Here is a 23723-nt window from a genome sequence, read left to right as displayed (position 1 = left end):
TCTTTGTAATAGTATGGAAGTGGGAAAGTTACAGAAACTCAACACTTGAGGATGAAGGAACGTGGGGATAAAGATCTTGCTTCTCACTGGAACTCCAAGAACATATGCTTTGAAAACATCAGAACAGGAGTTCTTCTTCAGAAATCTTCAGAGAAGAATTCTTCTGAGCTAAAATTGGAAACCATGAAAAAGCTATCCTGATGGGCTGAAGAATTCCCTTGTATAAAGCAGACTCAACAGTCTCGGTGATGGGAAAAAATAGAATGTATAGCTAAGGAAGATGCGAGGAGCTGCCAGTTTACGAAAATACAAAGAGAAAAGGAGAATAATGGAGTAGCTGGGGGTACAACCCCCCAAATTTTATTTAGAGAATTGCTTATTATTAATGTGGAATATACTTCACAAATGAGAATAGAATTAGAGCCCACACTCAATTCAGGACAGGTTGTCAATTACACATGTCAATTAGGCCATGGAAGGAGACAGGAATGTTTTGAAAGTGATCCAAATATTTAGAAATATTCATGGTGGACTATGAAAATAGAATAGAATGAAAGATGTATTGAATGAAAAGTGAAAAGAATGAAAAATGTGGAGACTAATGCTGCCACAGGCATAAACTTTCCAACTTTACTGATGTACTAAATATTTCAAATCCTAATCTCAGAAGAAAAGAAAATGAGTAACCTACATTTATTAAAATATGAGAATCATAGTCTTATACTAACATCTTCTTGGGAAAATGTTCCCAATTGCACTTCAGGTTCACAGGTAGTAGATTCTGGCCTTCTGCCAAGAAGTGATTGACACCGCAGAGCAAAAGGAAACCAATCTCAAAGCTGTTCTTTAAACTTATACGGTTTGCTCTCTTTCAGTTTTTCTGTCTGTCCATTTTCCCCCAGAAAACACTATATATCAGCAGTGGTCTACAGGTGTGACTCACACTGTTAAGTCTAGGTAACAATATATGTATTAGATTTGACAAACATTATTTTGCTTGAGCAATACTAATTTAAATCACAGCATCAAGATAATAGTGGCTTTACCTTTAGGACTTGTGTTTTTGAAATTTATGTTAAGTCTTAGAATTTGATACAGGTGGAATGTATGAAAGACAGAATATGAGGAATTTTTAAACCATATTGAACTTGAAATAAAGAATCAAACACAAGAGATGCTTGAGAAAGTCTCATCGATACCAGAGTGTAAATGCAGAGAAGAGACTTTGACTCCAACCAGAGCCCTAAGTTAGAACCATTGACTAGAACTAAGCAGAATGAGGAATATGGGCTGTTTTATAATTTGTCTTGGTATTATCAATGTGAGATTCATGTCGTATGTTTTGGGAGGTTAAATTTTTGGGAGTAAGCAACAAATGTGAACTTTAATTATATTAGGAATTTAAGGTGTGTTTACAACGGACTGACTTGGAAGGGAGGATTTATGGAGTTAAATTGCGAAGCAAAGGGGATTAAACAGCTTTATTCCTTTGAAATTACATAATTTGACTTACAGTATTGTTTTGTCCAATACGCGTAACAAAAGCTTCTTGTGTGGTCACTTTGTCTTCAGAAATAGAATATGGGATAAGTGACTTTTTAACGAAATCAACATTTACTAAAACATATGCTATAGAATACTAGTACTTTGGTATGTTACTTTGTTTATGTTAAAAAACACTTTGATAGTCAAATTATTTGGAGCCGCATAGTTTCTGAAAAAACATCAAATGAATGTCTTTGTGTTAGGATTACTGAGAATTGTTACAGATGTTATTGTGCCTTGTAAAACCCTCTGAGGGTAGTATTTTCTAAAACAATTGCCCACGTAGCTCCATTTTCAGGCATCGTTTTATGGGCTAGTGCTTCATAGAAATTATGTACCCATAGCAATGAGGGTGGTCTGGGGTAAAATTATTTAATATCCTGATTCATTTCAGTGACTTCTGAGGTAATATTAAAGAGCCCACAGAAAGACTGTGAAGGGCCTAAATGTTTATACCAACGATCCTAGGAAGATGTGTCAAAGCAGGGGCAAGGAACGGAAAAGAAGCTGCTTGAGGATTTGCTCAGATTCTTCTGAACGCCTCCATTGGAGTGAAAAGCAATACCTCAGAATGTAAATAAGTTAAAACGCTAAACCCAAGGGAAAAAGATGTGAAGGAATGTCGGCCAAATACCTGAACAATTCAAAGAGAACTTAAGACGTCGTTCTCTCCAGTACTCACTCCTGAGGAAGAGGAGCTCAGATCATGCAACCAGACTATCCCGGTGTCCCCAGAGATTCTGGAGAAGCACAAAATGGTGCTGGTGAAGGAATGTACGTAAAGTAGGACTACAGCTTTCAGTGGGAGACAAGAAGAGGGGAAAGTTTTATTTCTATATAGATTTAAATTTCCTTTTTCTTTTCCATATTATTTAGAGGGTAGATTAAGGTAGGCATTAAGGGTCCCTTGGAATTGGGTGTTTAGCAATATCCTACCTCTTGCAAAACCATCAAGTACCGTGTAGTATGACCCCAGGAAAGTAGGCCCCAGCAGACTGCTGAGAGCTCCCTGCTGTTTAGGCCTGGCCTAATAAGGTGTTTAGGTGTCTCCAGATTTATCAATTCTCTAACCCAATTTACCAAGGTAAGCTCATATAGGAACTTGGGACTGATCCTAGGTCATGAATAAACTTATATCTGTACTTAGAGTGGCTTTTTGCATTATATACCCCCCAAATCAAGTGGGTTGAGGTATTTGGTGCCCTCGGAGCAATGTAGTAATTTTTTAATCCCTTCGTTCTTTCTTAGAGACTTCACTAACCAATAGATGTTGACTTTCTATTTCCTTAAAATCTATTTTAACAGTGTTTCTTGGAGCCAGAGCAAATATTGGTAGGAGCTTCTTCTTTATTTTCTCATATCAATTGATCCTATTTACCCATAAATTCTTACATAGGAAAAATCAGCAACAGTGCTTATGGGGACATTAAAAGCTTCTCAAACATTTGAGCTGCCCCTTTGGAAAAACTGTAATTAACCATTACAGATGAGGTTATTCCCAGCTTAGATGGAGGGTGCAAAAGAATTGCTTTGTTTGTTTTCCAGTTGTAGAACACATTCATTACTTATTTTACTATGAATAGAATTTAACTAAACAGAATAATGACTTATTTCAGTAAATTTTAACTGTACTACTAAAGTCCTAAGGGTCCAGTAGGGAAGCCTCACAGGCTTGGCGGTAAGAGAGAGAAATGGCTGGCAGTCCACCCTGCACATACCACCACACTGCTTCAAACTGGGCGGTTCAACTTCTGTTTGTCTGATATATTCACATTTTGGACTTTTGCAAAAGATTTTATGAGAAACGTTTCTGCTAATTACAAACAATTTTAGACAACAACTAATTGCATTAATTATGAGGGTCCTAAAATCAGACATTGTCTGACCACACTGAAAGTAAGATGAACAACAGAGTAGGCAGAAATAACAAGATCTTGTGTTATTGTGAAATTCATGTGCTAATAATGTTTCTACACTATGCTCAAGAATATCACCTTTCACTTGGACTTATTTACTCTTTTTAAAACACAATGCTAATAACAAGTTGGTTGTGTGTGTTTATGTATGTGTGTATGTGTTTTCCACTTAAAGGAGCAACCTAAAAGAAATAACCATTCATAGCAGGCTGGCAATCTCACCCAAAATATAGCCTAAAAGCAGGGAAAGAACCAGAACGTGCACCAAAAAGGGAAAAGAAAGGCAAAAAGTTACAGAATTCTGTGACTATTTTGTGTAGGAAAGAAAAGTGCTATATAAGCACTGTTAAAACGTGAGGGGCTCACTATTAAATAGTGAAGTCTAAATAGTTGAGATTAAAATAGTAATACTCATTAAGTAATAGTTGATTATGAATTAGTTCAATGGAGAGAAAAATTTAAAATTAAAGAGCCAACTTTCAAATTCCAAATTGTTATTATGAATTTTGTGCTTTTTTGTTAAGTCATTTAAGCTCTCTGAAACTCAGTTTTTTGGTTTTTAAACAATTTTAAAATAATCTTTAAAAAATGATAATATATCCTGAGGTGTGGGCAAGATGATGGGGTAGGAAGACGCTGAGCTAACTGTGCCCACAGGTACAGCAAAATTACAACTATTTACAGGAAAACTGTCTATGAAAGTCACCTGAAGACTAGCAGAAAAGATTTTCCACAACTAAAGATACAAAGAAGGAACCACAACAGGACAGGTAGGAGGGGTAGAGATGTAGTATCATGAAGACCCACACCCACAGATAGGCGACACACAAACGGGAGGATTATCACAATTCCAGAGGCTCTCCCCAAGGAGCGAGGGGTCTGAATTCTACATTGGGACCCGCTACCTGCATGTCCTACACTCCCAGGAAAATGAGTGCCCAGAACACCTGGCTTTGAAGGCCTGCAGGGCTTGTGTAATGGGAGAGCCAGAGGGCTATAGGAAACAGAGACCCCACTCTTAAAGGGCTCACGCAAAGTTTCACATGCCCCGAGTTCCAGTACAGAGGCAGTAATTTGAAAGGAGCCTGCGTCAGATTCATTTGCTGATCTTGGAGAGCCTCACAGAGAGAGAGGAAGCCACGCGGATTCCCCTTGGGAACATAGATGCTGGCAGCAAACATTCTGGGGAGCTTGTCCTACCGTGAGGATGCTGGCGATGACAAGCACAATTTTGGAAACCTCCCTCCAGCCTTGAAGTGCCAGGGACTTACCCACCCACCAGCAGGCAGGCACCAGTCCCTAGAGATCTGGGGCTCTGCAACCAGCTGCTCCGGGTCCCAACCCCACCTGCCAACAGGCTGTCACCAGCCCTAGGACTCCCCAGGTTGCACAGCAGCCACACTGGGACCTGGTCCTATCTACCAGCAGGAAGGCACCAGCTCCGGGACCTGCTGGGTCACACAGCCAGCCATGCCAGGTCCTGGCCCTACCTACCCGTGGGCTGGCAGTCACCATATGAGTCACAGCTTGGCAGCCAACTGGCCTGGGGCCAGCCCTGCCTACCAGTGTGCCCACAGGAGTTGGTTCCACCACAACAGAAGGGCCCACACGGTCACCACAGGGGGCACCCCTAGAGCATACAGCTCTGGTGACCAGAAAGATGTGGGCTGCTGAGCCCCATGGGTTGTCTCCTACATAAGGCCACTTCTCAAAGATTGGAAAACATAACCAACCTACCTAAGACATAGAAAGAATATGTTCCAAATGAAGGAACAAGACAAAACCCAAGAAGAAGAACTAAGTGAAGTGGAGATAAGTAATCTACATGATGAAGAGGTCAAGGTAATGATCATGAAAATGCTCAGTGAACTTGGGAGAAGAATGAATGATCACGTTGAGAAGTTAATAAAGAGTTAGAAAATATAAAAAGAATCAAATGGAGCTGAAGAATACAATAACTGAAATAAAAAATACAGTAGAAGGAATCAACAGGAGATTAGATGATACAGAGGAACGATCAGTGAACTGGAGACTGAGGAGTGAAAAATCACCCAAGCTGAACAAAAAAGAAAAAAAGAATTTTAAAAGATGGGGACAGTTTAAGAGACCTCTGGGATAAGATCAAGCATACTAACATTCACATTATAAGGGGTCCTAGAAGGAGAAGAAAGAGAGAAAGAAGCAGAGAACATATTTGAAGAAATAATAGCTGAAAACTCCCCTAAGCTGGGAAAGGAAACATGCATCTATTTCTGGAAAGTACAGAGAGTTCCAGACAAGATGAACCTAAAGTGGTTTACAGCAAGAAACATAATTAAAATGACAAATATTAAAGATAAGAAGAGAATCTTAAAAGCACCAAGAGAAAAGCAACTAGTTACATACAAGAGAACTCCCATAAGACTCTGAGCTGAATTTTCAGCAGAATCTTTGTAAGCCGGAAGGGAGTGGCATGATATATTCAAGGTAATGAAAGGAAAAAACCTACAACCAAGAATAATCTAACTGGAAAACATATCATTCAGATTTGAAGAAGAGATAAAGAGTTTTACAGGCAAGCAAAGGCTAAAAGAGTTCAGCACCACTAAACCAGCTCTACAAGAAATGTTAAAGGGATTTCCCTAAGTGAAGTAGAAAAGACCACAACTAGAAATATGAAAATTATGAAAGCAGAAATCTCATTGGTAAAAGCAAACATACAGTAAATGTAGTAGATCAACCACATAAAACTAGTAGGAAAGTTAAAAGACAAGGCAGTAACATCATCTAGATCAACAATAAGCATTTAAGGGATACCTAAAACAAAAAGATGTAGAAGTTGATGTCAAAAACATTAAACATATATAGAGAGAGAGAAAGAGAGAGAGAATTATATATAAATCTCATGATAATCACAAATCAAAAATCCATAATAGAGACACACAAAAAAGAGAAAGAAATCCAAACATAACACTAAAGATTGTCATCAAATCATAAGGGAATAGAGCAAAAGAAGAAAGGAACAGAAAAGAAGTACAAAACAACCAGAAAACAATTAACAAAATGAAAATAAATACATACCTATCAATAATTACCTTAAATGTAAGTGAATTAACTGTTCCAGTCAAAAGACATAGAGTGGCTGAACGGATTAAAAAAACAAAACGAAACAAAAAACAAGACCCATATATACACTGCCTACAGGAGACTCACTTCAGATCTAAAGACACACATAGACTGAATGTGAGAGGATGGAAAAAGGTATTCCATGCAAATGAAAATGAAAAGAAAGCTGGGGTAGCAGTACTCATAACAGACAATTTAGACTTTTTTTTAAATTTATTTTTAAAAAACCACTTTATTGGGGTATGATTGCTCAAAGTGCATTAAACACTTCATACCTTAGACACATTTTTATGATGGTATATTTTAGAGCTACTTACTTCTTTTTAAATCCATGTATTATAATTTATTTAACCAAACCCCTGTAGGTGGGCTGTTGAGCTTAATTGAATTAACAAACAAATCAAGCTGAGCAATGTGCAATATTGCCCATTCAGGCTGGAGTTGCAAAATCGAAATATTTTCCTCCCTTTCATCTAAGTCTACACAGCTCTGGTCCCCACATTTTAGCAATTGAAAAAGTAATTAATTCTGACTGTTGGTCAGAAAAATGCACCGTCCAGAGCATGCTAGGAAGTCAGGCAGAGGGCAGCTTGCCAGGACCCAGCCCTTCCAGTGGGAGTAGCGTTCTGAACTCTTGAACGTAAACTTCTGGCAGTATTTACTCCACTTTGAGTTACTCAAAATAGACTTTAAAATAAGACTGCAACAAGAGATGAAGAAAGACATTATCTAATGATCAAGGGATCAACCCACAAGATCAAATAATTGTAAATATACATGCATCCAACATAGCAGCACCTACATATATAAGGCAAATGTTAACAAAAATAAAGGGAGAATTGACAATAACACAATAATAATAGAAGACTTTAACACCCCAGTTGCATCAACTACCAAAACTGAGTCAAGAAGAAATAGAAAATCTGAAAAGCCCTATACCAAGTAAAGAGATTGAATTAGTAATCAAAAGCTTTCCACAAAGAAAATTCCAGATTTTCACTGGTACCTTCTACCAAACATTTAAAGAATATTTACCATCAATTGTTTACAAATTTTTCCAAAAATTAGTAGAGACGAAAACACTTCACAGTGCATCCAATGGGGCTATTATTAACCCGATACCAAAATCAGACGAAGACAACAGAAGAAAACTACAAACATATCTCTTACGAATACAGACATGAAAATTCTTAACAAAATAATTGATAACAAATCTAGCAACATATAAAAGGCATGATATACCATCACCAGGTGGGATTTACCACAGGAATGCAAGATTGGTCCCACATATGAAAATCAATGTCATATACCATGTTAATAAAATAAGGGATTAAAAACCACAGAATAATCTTAATACGCTAAGAACGGCATTTAACAAAATCTAACACTTTTGCATGATGAAAACACTCAGCAAACTAGTAATATAAGAGGACTTCCTCAACCTGATTAAGGGCATCTCTGAAAAACCTACAATAATATCATACTTAATGGTGACATACTGAAAGCATTCCCCTAAGATTGGGAACAGGAAAAGGAGCCCCCTCTCACCACTTCTATTCAATATTGAACTGGAAGTTCTAGTCAGGGCAAATAGGCAAGAAAATAAAAGACATCCATATTGGAAAGGAAGAAGTAAAACTATCTCCACTTGCAGATGAATCTTATATATAGAAAATACTAAGGAATACACACACCACACACACACACAACTTGAACCAATAAATGAGTTCAACAAGGTGGAAGGATATAATATCAGTATATGAAAATAAATTGTATTTCTATACAGTAGCAATGAACAATCCAAAAACAAAATTGAGGAAAATGATTCCATTTACAGTAGCAATAAAATGAATAAAATATTAGGAATAAATTGAACAAAAGAAGTGAATGTCTTCTGCACTGAAAACTATAAACATTATCAAAGGATATTAAAGAAGACCTAAATAAAGGCATCCTGTATTCATGATTTGGAAGACTTACAGCTGTGAAGATGGCAGTACTTCCCAAATTGATCTATAGATTCAATGCAATCCCTATCACAATCCCAGCTGACTTTTTGCAGAAAGTTAGGACAAGTTTATCCTAAAATTCATATGGAAATTCAAGTGACCCAGAATAGTCAAAACTATCTAGAAAAAGAAGAAAAAGTTGGAGGATTCACATTTCCCAATTTCAAAACTTAATGCAAAGCTATGATAACCAAGACTGTATGATTCTGGCATAAGAATAGATATATAGATAAATGGATTAGAATTGAAAGTCCAGGAGTAAAAACATACCTTTATGGCCAGCTGACTTTTATCAAGGGTTCTACCACAATTCAAATGGGAAAAGAATAGTCTTTTCAACAAATGGTGTTAGGACAACTGGATGACTACATGCAAAAGAATGAAGCTGGACATCTAACTCACACTATATCAAAGACTTTAAAAGCTGAAAGTATCAACTTCTTAGAAGAAAACGTTGGTCTAAATCTTTGTGATCTTGAGTTGAGCAAGTATTTCTCTGATTTGATCCACAGCATAAACTACTAAAGGAAACCAGAATATGTCACCCCAAAATATGCATCTTTGATATAAAATTATTTTAAACTGAATGCAGTTAAGAAGTAGCAAATGCATAAAAATGCCTCCCTTATCTGCCTAAAGGCAGGATATAAATTTTCCTTTTACTGGAGACAGACTCATCAGTGCAGAGAAGGTACCCTTACATCTTTCTGGTGGGAATGTAATATAGTGAAGCTGCTTTGGAAATCAGTTCCTCAAAAAGTTAAACATAGAGTTACCATGTGACTCCACAATTCCACTTCAAGGTATTCACTGTTGACCTGAAGCCAACGGACTGACAGATATTTCTCCAGCCAAGATGCACTTACTTGGGATCAGAAGAGAATTGCAATTCAGGGTCTGCAACCATGGCAGGTCATGTGTAAGTTCCCACATGGCAAGGGAAGAAGAAATCTTTATAGAGGGGAAAAGGAAGTGGGGAGGGCGATAGTAAACAAAGAGTCCCTGACTTTTCATTGATTGAGTCCTTGCCAGGAAAGAAGAGAGTCTCTGCTTCCTGTTGGGCTCTGCTATTGTCTCAGGGTGTGAGAGCTCCCTCTTCTGGCCCATCAACTCTATTTAAAATACTGAGGTTTCTGTTCATTAATTTTTGAGAATACCCAAGAGAAATGAAAACACATGGCCACACAAAAACATGCACATAATTGTTCTTAGCATCATTATTTACAATAGGCAAAAAAGTAGAAACAACCCAAATGTCCATCAACTAATAAACAGATAAACAAAATGTGGTCTGTCTACACAATGAAATATCATTCAGTAATAGAAAAAAATAAACTACAGATACATGTTATAGCATGGATGAATCTAAGAACATTATGCTAAGTGAAAGAAGCCAGACACAAAAGATCATATATCATATGATTCCATTTATATGAAATTTTTAGAATAGGTAAATTTATAGAAACAGAAAGTAGTGGTTGCCAGGGGTTAGAGGAAGGGTGGGGGAGTGATTGGTAATAGATGTAGGGTTTCTTTTGGGGGTGATGAAAATGTCCCAGATGTGTGCAGAAGCTTGTGAATATGCTAAAGCCCACTTAATTGAATACTTTAAAAGGGTGACTATAATGGTATGGTATGTGATGATATACATAAAAGAAAAATGGTGGCAAAGCAGATACATTACTCACCATTAACTGCTGTGGTTACTGAAGACAGCGTTGACAGCAGAGATGTTTCTAAGGGTTCCTTGCTGGTAGCTCCTAGATAGATGACATTATTATTAATTACAATTTCATCTCACCTGTCATGGAGTAAAGAAAAGTAAATCAAATCTGAAGGTGAATTAAAATCCTTCTATAGGTACTGGGTAAACCTTTGTCTATCTTTATTTTTCCATTTTCCAGCTTCTTTTGTCCAAGGTGAGGAATGTAAGTACTGAATGCGTGGGTGGCCCGATAAATACACACACACACACACACACACACACACACACACACACACACACACACACACACACACACACTTTTGTATGAGAGGTCCCAAAAGCAAATTTCTACTGCAGATTATTACTTAGGTCTCTTTAAAAGTGAATTATTTAAAATCATTTTATTATTCCCAGTGGGAAAAATTACCTGGTCAATAGGACCTAGGAGTAATGTGCCTTTTTTTCCCAAAATAAGATTTCATTTTGTTGATTTAGTTGTGGCTTTGAAACTTCCAATAAACATAAATAATAAAGGAACTTGCAAACTCCTGTAATTAATTAATTTTTTTCATTTATGAAACAATTCATTGATTTCCCACTCTGTACAAAGCCCTCTCCTAGGCTTCTGAGGGCAGTACCTAACCCTTAGTCACCTCTTTTTTCCCATGCCCCTCCCCCCACTCCCCGCAGCTGCCGCATGCTCCCGACTGGCCCTTAGTCATCTTTTTAATCTTCGTCGTATGAAGAATAATTCCTGGCATAGAGTGAGCACGTAGTAAATGTTGTTTCAGATAAGATGGCACTCATACAGGACAGGGGGACCAACAAAAGGATAAAGATCTGCTTTAAGTAGTGAACACAACTTACTGATTTGCTACTCATGGTAGCATTCCCTTTTCTCTTAAAACATGTTAGAATGTCCTTTTGTGATTAGGGCAAGGGTTCTATTTTTACTATGTGACATTCATAAAATCTTGGTTCTTATATATACACATGCTGTGTTTGGGGGAGGAGATATTTGGCTCTGCACAGTTTACCTAGTACTTTATTTTTTTATATCTTTATTGGAGTATAATTGATTTACAATGTTGTGTTTAGTTTCTGCTGTACAACAAAGTGAATCAGCTATATGTATACATACATCCCCATATCCTCTCCCTCGTGAGCCTCCCTCCCACCCTCGCTATCCCACCCCTCTAAATTGTCACAAAGCATCCAGCTGATCTCCCTGTGCTATGCAAACAAAGCAACTGACAAAGGATTAATCTCCAAAATATACAAGCAGCTCTGTTATTAACACAGTTTCACCTTGTGAGCTGTACTGCTTAAGTGGGGAACTGGAATATTTAGAAAGATATTTTTATGACTGAGAAATGACAATTTTTTCTTCTCTAAAAATAAACTTTGTATATGTAACCATCACAATAGGATCATTCCCAAACAGGAAGTGACCCAAAGCGATATCATCGAAGAAGCCCACTGTGATCTCACGGTTCTGTATTCAACCCAAAATAACACATGAGTTTCAAAATAGTGAAATAACCTAGACCTTCATAACACAGATATGAGATTCCCAAATTATTTTCCTATGATTAATTTATATGGGTGCTACTAATTTAATTTGTTAAAGTAAATGTCATGAAGAGTTAATCCTACCTTTAGCAGATATTTCAACTGTTGATTTCTCTGCAACATTTGGTGATGACGTTGTGTTTGATGTTGGTACAGATGTTTTTGTTGCAGAAGTTGATGATAATACAGGAGTGGCTGTATCTTTGACTTCGGAAAAAAGTAAATTGTGTTAAAGCAGTTGCATTAAAATTTACATTTATTTTGCCAATCAACAGCCTAGTATATTTAAACAAAGTAAACTGTATGTATACTACTGCATCGGGTATGGTTTTGGAATTAATTTTCTAATTGTAATGAATTCAGCCTTGATTTCTGTATTCATTCACTAACCCCATCTGCTTCTCACCAATAGCGTGAATTTTTAAGATGGTTGGCAGAATCAGTCTGTGGTTCTGAAACAAAATAATATCTGACAAAACTAGTGAGGAATAAATGTATGAGTTTGAAGCTTAACAATATTTTTAATCCAACTAAACTAACATTGTCCGATGAAATAATTAAATAGGCACTCTCTGGGCAGTGGGCATTTTACTGAATGTTTTAGAGCATGTTAAAGTTACTAAATACTAAAATCTCAGTATTAGTGCATCTTTTTTTGGTACATAGCATTTCTCTCTCTCTCTCTCCATATACTACATATATATTCTAAAGAGAAAATAAATTTTAAAGAAATTCAACAATTGCAACAAGCCTACATTCTTGGGAATAGAGCCACCATAAATCTGCCTTTTCAAATGACTTATTTCTCTCAAAGGCACAGAAGTGAAGACAATACATTGTTATATATATATATATATATAAAATATACATAACAATGTATTGTCTTCACTTCTGTGAAGTGAAGACTATATATATATATTTTTTTTTTTCAGTACGCGGGCCTGTCACTGTTGTGGCGTCTCCCGTTGCGGAGCACAGGCTGCAGACGCGCAGGCTCAGCAGCCATGGCTCACAGGCCCAGCCGCTCCACGGCATGTGGGATCTTCCTGGACCGGGGTACGAACCCGTGTCCCCTGCATCGGCAGGCGGATTCTCAACCACTGTGCCACCAGGGAAGCCCTATGTTTATTTTTAATAATTATTTTTTGGCAATAGAAAGCCAATATCTTACAATAATTCTTAAAACTTCCACTGCAATATTATTTTTTAAAAGTGAAGTATGTAGGATTTAATTCTCAGTGATCTATGGAAAGATTTGTTTCATATAATATTATTGTAACTTATTGGCATTTATATACTTTTTTAATCCTGCATTTGTTGGACTTGTCTCTGTATACTTACTATTATGTTGCAGATCAAAAAACAGCAAACAAATGTTTACAAAGGATGTGGAAAAAATATTCCTGTTCATGGAAAGCACTATTTTTATGTTGTTACTTTGTATACAGAACAGTTGACCCTTTAACAACTTGGGGGTTAGGGGCGTCTACCTTCCATGCGATAGAAAATCCAAGTATAACTTATATGTGGCCCTTCCTATCCGAGGTTTCTCTGCATCCAAAGATTCAAACAACTTCAGATTTTAGCACTGTAGTATTTACTATTGAAAAAAATCTGTGTATAAGTGGACCCACACAGTACAAACTCATGCTATTTAAGGGTCAGTTGTATACAGAGTCAGTACAACAGGTAGTTGAGAGGATGGACTTTGAATAACAAAGACTCATGTTCAAATCCCAGTCAAACTGAGTATGTCATTACAGTAATTGTATGTCATTTGTATGACTTCTCAAATTTAAATTTCATCCAAAATTTTCCTCTTTGAATCTGAGAAAAAAACCCAAAAATCTTTCAAGTCATTGAAAAGCAGTATTTGAGATGTCATGAGATAGAGTGTACTTCCTGTTTTATTTTATAGACTTGAGGGCCTTGGGAGTGTTTATGCTTAGCGCTGACTTTGTTTACAGACAGCTCACAGAAATTGCTTGATGTATGCAGCACATACCGATGTGTTCCGCACATACAGGAATGACAGAACAGCTTTTTCAAGGGCTTTACCGAAATCAAGTCAAAAGCTTTTTTCCCCTCTGGAGAAACACTTCACACCCTTGGTCTTACTCCCATCCTCTCCTTCCCCTCAATACTCAGCAGAGAAAAGGAGCACAGCGTGTATGAGGTTACCTTTTCTCTATTAGTCATTTTGTTCTCACTATTTTTCTTTCTGTCCTAGAGTCCATGAGGTAACATTAATTTCTAAGTTTAAACTGAGATTGAAGAAGTTATTTGAAGAGGCATATACCCCATGGACTGGAAATTTCACCAGTAAATAACTTGAATGATCTCTCTCTGTTGACTTGCTAAATAGCAACAACCTTAATTTCTGAGTATAATCAACAACTCCAGAGATATTTTTCATATTTCTTTCCTCCCTCCCTTACTTTTTTCTTTCCTTTTTTGCTTCCACACATACTTATTGGGGAACTAATATGAAAAGCATGATTAGATACTGCAAAAGACTCTATGTTGCACCACATAGTATCACCCTTGAGTAGCTTTTAATCTGGTAGGGAACATAATGCCTATACACAATAAATAATAAAGAATATTCTGTATGAGTTGTGTAGACCACTGTTTTTCAAACTTCAGGTTATGATACAATTAAAGAGTAATTTAAGTCTATTTAATACATTGCAGCCAGAGCTTTTTTTTCCCAAATGAAAGAGAAAAGAGGCAATATTAGATTAATACTGCAAATAATGAGGGTAAGTATTGTTTCATGAAGCTTTTGTTTAGCGTTGTGTGTGTGTGTGTGTGTGTTTGAGAATGAAATGTGTGTTAATGCAAAATGTATCTCTTACTGTGATTCCAGCTAAAAATGTGAAAATTGTGGGACAAGAAAAAGTTAGGGCAAGAATTTATAAGATAAAAAATGATCACCCTGGGCTTCCCTGGTGGCGCAGTGGTTGAGAGTCTGCCTGCCGATGCAGGGGACACGGGTTCGTGCCCTGGTCCGGAAAGATCCCACATGTCGTGGAGCGGCTGGGCCCGTGAGCCATGGCCGCTGAGCCTGCGCGTCCGGAGCCTGTGCTCCGCAACGGGAGAGGCCACAACAGTGAGAGGCCCACGTACAGCAAAATTAAAAAAAAAAAAAAATGAGCACCCTGCTGGCATGAGCAAGGAATACTTCATGAGAGAGTTGACATAGGAGCTGGAGCTTGAAGAGTGAGTAATATGGTGACACAGGAAGAGGAAAGAGCATGAGTAAAGGTCTGAAGTGGGAGAGTGAGACATATCTGAGGGCACTGCAAAGAGCTCTGTTTGGCTGGATTGCTGTGTACTACGACAGGACATGGTGGATGTGTCTGGTAAAATTCTGGAGACCAGATTGTAAAGGACTTTGAACACCAAGCCAGAGACTTAGGACTTTATCTACGAGTCTGTGGGGAGCCATAGGAAGTGACCAAATGGAAATTCAACCGTAAGAAACACAATGGGGAAATAAGTGGGGCAGAGAATGAGAAGATACCAGTGGAACAGAATTGAAAGCCGCCATTTTTATGTTTACCAATGTGGTCGGCCCTCTTGAAGTCATCATGTGAGATCAGTGAGTTCTCATCCATACAATGACTTGAGGCAAACTACAACAAGACACATTTCTAGCTACTTATGTGGTAAGGTTGAAATGTGCTGTAAGGCTTCTCCTTCTTACCGCCCTTCTACACATTTGGCCACGGATTTCCCTGAGTAAAACCTTAATCCATTAGCACTCATCAATGTCTCCATTACTAGTTCTTCAGATTGTTCAACAGAGAGTATTCCCTCTTTTGGCAAGGACTGACAAACAACCCCTAAGAATACTGAGCGTCACTCTGCGCCAGGTAGTATGTGAATACTTTCCATGGATTATATCATTTAATTCTAAGACCCTACAATGTTTATACGCTTAGATCACCATTTTACAGAAGAGGATCAAAAATGGTAAGCAACTTGTCCATATTATAGGAAGTAATACAGTTGGAATTTGAATCCAGACACCTTTGACTCGGGAGAAGATACCCTGAAGCGTCACACATCTGGCCATGGGAAGGCGGCTCCATGCCAAGCCACATACCCCCGCCCCACCTGCTTTCTGCCTTTGACGGAGTGTGATATTAAAAATGTGGATGTGACTAGATGCACCGCTGTTTTACCTCTACGTGCCTAGGATGAGGAAACAGACAAAACACCTCACTGTTGTTTTTCTTTTTTAATAACAAGCATTCATACTGTCGTGTACCTATACATAAACACACATATAAAATTTTTCCATAGTAGACTGAAAGCTTTAAAATATTTCCAATCTTTTAAAACTATTTATAATTGAAAAATAAAGATTTACTGAGTTTAAAAAAATTCTGCAAATAGAAACTTTCTCTCCTCATACGGTGGAAAAGAATTATTCCCTGTAACTACCACTGTTGAAGGTTTTATTGACCAGGATTCAAGTAACCATCAATTATGCTTTTACTGTATTATCTGTAAATCTCTTCTAGGTCTGATTTGATCTCATAATAAGCCATTGAGGAAAATGGTTAATTCTGAAGTGTTTTCATAGGACACTGTGAGGTAGCATTTCCCCTCTCTTTATCTCCAAAGTGATTAAAGAATAATTTAACAAGGAGACCTGTGCTTCACAGCTTTGCTTGTGCCAAACCAGATAGTGCTGCTTTGGGGAGAAACAGATGGCATTTCATCCTGACTCTACCCTATATCCATACACTCCAACTGAGAGAGCACAAGGGATGCCATAGCACCAGTTTCCTACGCTATGAAAGGATGAAGCATTATTGGGATTTTAATAAAATAACTATTTTAATTATAAAAATCATAAGAACTTTGAGAATTCAGTTTATGGCTAGAAACCAAGATTCATACTTTCTCCTGTTTTCAAATGATCAAGTCATCGACTCCAATCTTCTCAGACATGCTTTGTAATTACATTTAGAGGTAACTCACGAATAGTCTCTAAGAGTTAGAATTTCATCCATCCTCATAAGGAGCAATTGCTTCTCTAGCTTTCTTTTTCCCTACCAATTCTGTTTCTAAAGTCCACTGAAAATCCACTACTAAAGAAGATTGATCTTGCTTCTTCTAGATCAACACAAACACTGAATGACAGTAACTTAGAATTCTAGAACTTGAGATCTGGAAAGAACTTTTCAAAAAGATCTTAATGTAATAGAAGTCCTACATTTTATAGCTCAGAAAATGTATGAGTTTAAGGTAGTTTCAAAAGATCATAGCACCAATTAGTAAAAAGTTGATTTTTTTTTTCTAATTCTATCATTTGGGTACGTGGAATGCAATTGTGGCAGAGACAGTGCTGAAGTTTCCCTTTGAAAATATTTACTTTGCTAGTTTTAACCATAAACACAATTTCAGAAGAAGGTTTTAAGTTCTTTAAGGAAACAGAAGAACGGTTTCTTTAGAAATATATAATTACAGTAAATTCAAAATGCTAACTACTAAATGGTCTTATAAACCTTCAAAGTACCATTATTAGGTAATAATCTCATCACCTAGATCAACTGCTCTGTGGAATTGATGGTAAAGTAGCTAATTTTATATTTCAATAGCTTACAACATACTATTTCTACTATTTCATATTGTCTTCATGCAGTGCCACCTCCCATATATGCCACCCCTTAGGCTTTTAGGAACTTTATACAGATTTTATCTTGAAATAAAGTAATTGTCAATTTTCAGTTGTCATTTGTGGTTGCTTCTCCCCTATGTATCATGGCTTATAGTGAATAGAGATCCACTTCTTAACGTTTGTATGTGATAGCAATGCACAAATTGGGGTATTATAAATAGTGAGAAGGTCCTTTTTCGTAGTACTTTGTCAGTAGTTGCTAGCATTATAATTTTTGTTCAACATATACCCTATATCTTCTTTGTCAGAAAAGAAGTAGCAAAGAATTAGCAAAGGTTAAGTGGAAAATTTCAATTTTCCCTCACCCATTAAAAATATATTAAAATGTTAATTACATAGTATAATATACAAAATTTATATATAAGTAAAATATATTTCTATAGTATATAATAAAAATAAATAAAGGAAATATGATACCCTTTCTATATCCCATCAAAAGAGAGCCTGTGTGAAAGACCAGGCACCAACTCCTTTCGACTATCAGTGTCATAGCAACACGTTTTTCCATTAATGGTGATCCTTGCTCTTTTATACAGCACAGGTCACTTTGGTTCATTGCCAACCAAATTAAATGAAGTTAATTTTTTTCCTCAATTCAAAGAAAACAACAATTATTACGTGATGATGTATTCCTGATGACTTCTACTTGCATTGATCTAAAAATTTCATGATACCTTATATGAAATGTATAAGTAAACTACTAGCCAATGAGTAACCTACCTCAATAAACGTTTACTAAGCATCTATTTCAATAAGACCTAAGCAAAAATTAAAAATATGTTTTTCCTAGAGGATCTTAGACTTTATTTTGATACTCAAGCTCTACATGCATGAAACACCTATAAGGTTATGCTAAGGTGCCATATGAAAATGGTGCTGTATAATTAATGCTATGCATAGCTCATCCTATACGAGTGAAATCAAAGTAAGGTGATGTCTCTCTAAGTGTCTAGGATAATGAGAATCATTTTCTCCGTGGAACAGATTTCAAAAGGAATCAGATAAATGAGCACAAGAAGGAAAGAAAAATCATGCTTCATGGTAGAAAAAGAAGAAAGGATATTCAAAGAGAAGGGCAAAGACAATAGTGCCAAATAAAACAGAGGCTATATAACATAAGGCCTGAAATGGGGCCTTGGGGATATTAGACACTTAAAAATAGAATCTTTGGGGAGAGGAAAACAGAAAAATTTATTTTCAATGAAAACATCAGAGCTAGTGGCAACTCAAAAAAAAAAAGGATTTGAAGTTTACTTTTTCGATTAAGGCTAACAAAATACTGTAGTGAGCACACAAGGTTTTAGAATGCTTACCTTTCCTAGGTGGAATGAATTTGGGGGATAAGTTAGAATAAAGACGAAGATGTAGAGAATGGATTTGAGGACACGGGGAGGGGGAAGGGTAAGCTGGGACGAAGTGAGAGAGTAACATTGGCATATATACACTACCAAATGTAAAATAGATAGCTAGTGGGAAGCAGCCGCATAGCACAGGGAGATCAGCTTGGTGTTTTGTGACCACCTAGAGGGGTGGGATAGGGAGGGTGGGAGGGAGATGCAAGAGGGAGGGGATATGGGGATATATGTATACGTATAGCTGATTCACTTTGTTATACAGCAGAAACTAATGCAACATTGTAAAGCAATTATACTCCAATAAAGATGTTAAAAAAATAAAAAGAAGGAGATCTCACCTCTCACAGAGAGGAAAATATGCAGGTAAGTGGGAGAGAGCTATGCCTTAAAGACGAATCTCCTCGGGTTGCCAGCCATCTGTGAGGTGGGGAAGGAGTGCCAGGCCTGGCAGGCTCAAGCATGGACAGGTGTCTCAGCCACCTGGCCCCTCTGGGGAGAATGGGAAGGCAGCAGTACATTGGCGAGTTTCTTAAACAGAAAACAACAATATCTGCAAAATGGACCTGAGAATCCAAGGTGTTCTGGCTGACACACAGGTGGAGCCTCCCAAGGCAAGTTTCCTCCACTCACCCACGTGTCAGGTTTGAAATTATGGGGCAATGCAGCTATTTTTCCTTCACAAAATAATTGTGATTCTTTAAAACTCAGTTTGCATAATAACAAGATATTTGAGATTGTGGACTCTATTATAAGGGGACTTTTTGTATACTGTATCAGGTTTGGAAAGTTTCAGCTCTTTGAGGTATAAAAAAGCAAAGGTTATATTTAATATTTATACGAGTGAGAGTATTAGGGGAAAGGAGTGACCTGGCCATACTCCTGGGCTCTTAGATCAACCATCCCCAGACCCCTCCTACCATGCTCTGCTCTGACCCCAGAGAGGAGCTGTGATTCTGTGGCTCAAAAAGCATCTTCCCAGGAGACAAGATGCTTAGGCTTTGCAGGTTCTTGTCGGCACCAGCAAACCTTACAAGCAAGTCTCTTGGGCTTGTCTCAGGAAGGGGATCAATCAAGGGCCCTCTCAGTCCTGGGAGGAACAGCACTGCTCTGTCCCTTGTCTGGGCTCCACACAGGGGCAGTGATAACGGAGAAGGAGGTGGTCCTCTTCTCTCTCTAATGGTGCCCCCAGCTTTCCTCTGAGCTTAGAATGTCGCCACTTGAAATCCTGGGTCTTCACTACAGGCTCTCCTGGCATTTCTTCAGGAACAGGGAAGGTCTCACTAGACACTTTCCACCAGCAGTGACATTAGAAGAGTGACACACATGAAATGACACCACGGGAGGTGGAAGGACACACAGCCTTGGCAATTGTGACATCAACTAATTATGTAACTGTGTGAGCCACTTCACCACTTTGGGCCTCAGTTTCCTCTCTATGAAAAGTGTCTGTTGAACAAAATCCCTTCAACTGTAAAATTATATTACCTGTAAGATTAAATTACAATGTAAATATCCATTATGGCAAATAATTGAGCATAAGTTGCATTTCTACATACCAAGAAGGAGGCTTGTACTTTAGCAGTTATATACAAAGGCTTTATAGAGTTATAAACTCATCACCTGGGAGAAATCTAAGCCCCAAAAGGCATTCTGTATTACAAGGGAGAAAATGATTATGTTTATTTGCAATCTGATGATGTTACCTGGACAGAATGTATTTCCCTTTAGGGTGTTAGTCTACCCAGAAATAGAGAAAATGTGAAAGACAAAGTTTGGAATAGGTATTTGGAATACTTTGTGTTGAAACTTTTTTTTTTTTTTTGCGGTATGCGGGCCTCTCACTGTTGTGGCCTCTCCCGCTGTGGAGCACAGGCTCCGGACGCGCAGGCTCAGCGGCCATGGCTCACGGGCCCAGCCGCTCCGCGGCATGTGGGATCCTCCTGGACCGGGGCACGAACCCGTGTCCCTTGCATCGGCAGGCGGACTCTCAACCACTGCGCCACCAGGGAAGCCCGAAACTTTTCTTTTACATAGCAGAACAAATGATGAAATATTTTATTATAGGTAAACTAGCATCTACGTGAATGAATAGAGCTCATATACAATAAGCTAGACAGCTCCTTCTCAGCAATGTGTATGTGTAGGTCTGTGTGTGTGTGTGTGTGTGTGTTCATGTCTACACTTAATGAGTGACAGCTGAGTTTGTAAAAAAGTCTACAGTATTGCATTTGAAGCTAGAAAATGATATTTGGCTGACTTTGAGATGTCATATTTATCACCTCATCTACTTTATTTTTGTCTTCTCTAAGTGTAAAGAAAAACTCTCTAACTGATTTTAAATGCTTTTTAATTTGTATCTGTTGAAAGATGGTAATTTCAGTTATTAAGGGGTAAAATAAAAGGACAAAATGTTATTTCTATCTTCTGAAAAGTCAAAGACAATCTTTTCTTGCCCTAAAAAGAATTATTTGAAGTGACAAAAACTTTATAAATGACAGACATTCCAAGAATGCAAACATGTGTAACAATAATTGCTTTCACTGACATCATTTGATTTTGACAATTTCATAGAACAGTAGAACAGACAATACTGTTATCTTCATTTCATAGATAAAGAAACTGAGGTCTGATTGTGACTTGCCAAGAGTCACAGTTACAATTATCTTCTGCAGCGGAAGATGTTAGAGCCTTGTTTACACTCAGATGTTCTAATCCCATCTTTCATGTGATTTTCCTCTACATTGGCTAGTCTTAGAACTGCAATGTCACGTTTGTGGTTGCAGTATTTCTGTGCTACTATTCGGTATTATTTAGAGTACTTTAGAGCACAATTGTTTTTCTCATATTGTTGCTAATAATTATGAAAACAAATGAAACTAATTAAGGTAAATTACTGAAAGTAAAAAGCATTTGTCATCAGTAGTACCTCCGTTTTTTTTGTTTTTGTTGACCAGTCACATCATCCATCAGGGATTATTAAATAAAACAGAGCAAAATCTCTTCACTCAAAGTTATATCTTATCTTGTTCATCAATAGAATATTAGTGCAAAATAACTTTATTAAAAAATTTTAAAGTAAGAAAGTCAACTTTTATTGTAATATCATATGACTCAGAAAATTTATGAAGGGCTTTCTAAGACATGATTTTTTTCAGTGTCCTTTATTTGTTAGTTCTGGATTTAGGGAAATGATAAAAAAATTTTTTTTTTCCTTTCTTGTTTTGGGGTAAAGCAACAGTGATATAGTGAATATATTATTGTTCAGTCTCACTTTTACAGCAAAATCACCAATTAATTTACATTGATCACATCAAAGAACTATTTTGCCTTCTTTATTTCATTTGCATCAAATTATTTTTAGCATATATATTCAGGGTCTCCTGTGAATGCAAGAAAAGACACTAAATAAATGAAAAAAATATCTTAGCACAGAATAAAACAAGGGGCAGTGTAGTGTAGGAAGTAGGTGACTGCAGGTCACCACAATTTACCAGCTATGTGACCTTATGCAAATTACTTAATCTCTTTAGTCTCTGTTTTTAAAATTATAGAAACATAGGGTTTCTGTGCAGAGCAAAACATTAATATATATAAAAGCTTGAGAGATGCAGCTAACATCTAGGTTACACTTGAATTTATCCTGATTAAAAAGTCGATGACGGGCTTCCCTGGTGGCTCAGTGGTTGAGAGTCCGCCTGCCGATGCAGGGGACATGGGTTTGGGCCCCAGTCCGGGAAGATTCCACATGCCGCAGAGCGGCTGGGCCCGTGAGCCATGGCCGCTGAGCCTGTGCGTCCAGAGCCTGTGCTCCGCAATGGGAGAGGCCACAACAGTGAGAGTCCCACGTACCAAAAAAAAAGTCGATGACATGAGATACATTTTAGAGCTCTACCAATAGGTCAGACAAATTGATGTTTCTTGCTTATACTGTCCCTAAATACTTGATTAACTATTTACAGAGCCATGTCCAACACAGTCAGTAAGTTCAAGCTAGTAAAGTCTTTCTAAATAAAACGTAAGCTCCTCCCTAAATCATAACCTGATTCTTCCAATTACATCCTAAATTTGACAACAACTTTGCCAGATTTTATAAATTATTTTTAGTATTATCTTTTTCTGATATCCTTATACCATTTCTTTTAAGAAACTGTGATTATAATAAAGGAACAGAAAGATTCCAGGATAGAATAAAGAAAACATGAAAGTCAGTTTCATGTAGTAGAAGAAAGAGGTTTTCCATGTTGCTGTTCCATAGGTCCATGGTTGCTACCATGTGGTGGGCATGGTACAATTGGGATCTACAGAGTTTCAACCAGGGATCGCTGAATCTATATTCAAAGTAACTATTGTCTGCATATTGAAAAAAAATGATTCACACATATACGCTACCATTTTAAAATTTATATAGTTTCTATTGTGATTAATGAAATACAAATGTTTAAAAATTGCTAAATATTTAGCAGCATTCTGTCTTCTCAATTAGTGGGTGCAATTATTATCTTACTGGGAAGGGGTTCACAATTTCCATGTAAATGAGGTACTTATCTTCAAAACATTGGGGGACCACTCCTTTGTGGATCTTAGTATGTCAATAACAGTACAATTTTGTTTATTTGACTGATGACTTTATATAGCATCACAAACTGAGCCGGAATTTGATATCTTGTCTTATCCATTCCCTGCAAATAATTAGGGTCAGTCTTTAAACACCCATGACTCATACTTTTTAATTAGAAACAAACAAGCAGCGACTTACAGAGAAGGGGATTTATAGCTCTTTGTTTCCAATATGTGCCGGCTCTAAGTGCTAGAATAAAAGCA

The 23723-nt window shown here is 37.3% G+C and overlaps 1 protein-coding gene across 3 annotated transcripts in view; it reads right to left on the bottom strand.

Moving 5' to 3' along the window:
* EMCN (endomucin) overlaps positions 1 to 23723 on the bottom strand; it is a 93259-nt gene that overhangs the window by 45027 nt on the left and 24509 nt on the right. For all 3 annotated transcript variants that reach the window (XM_082837845.1, XM_082837847.1, XM_082837846.1), the window contains exons 2-3: positions 11937 to 12059; positions 10264 to 10335 (exon numbers count right to left, since the gene is read on the bottom strand). In XM_082837845.1, the coding sequence (XP_082693971.1) occupies positions 10264 to 10335; positions 11937 to 12059 (195 nt within the window). The remainder of the gene's footprint in view (positions 1 to 10263; positions 10336 to 11936; positions 12060 to 23723) is intronic.

This window comes from Leucopleurus acutus (assembly GCF_964270905.1).
Source record: "Leucopleurus acutus genome assembly, chromosome: 4".
Taxonomy (NCBI): domain Eukaryota; kingdom Metazoa; phylum Chordata; class Mammalia; order Artiodactyla; family Delphinidae; genus Leucopleurus; species Leucopleurus acutus.
This window is presented reverse-complemented; position numbering and strand designations above follow the sequence as displayed.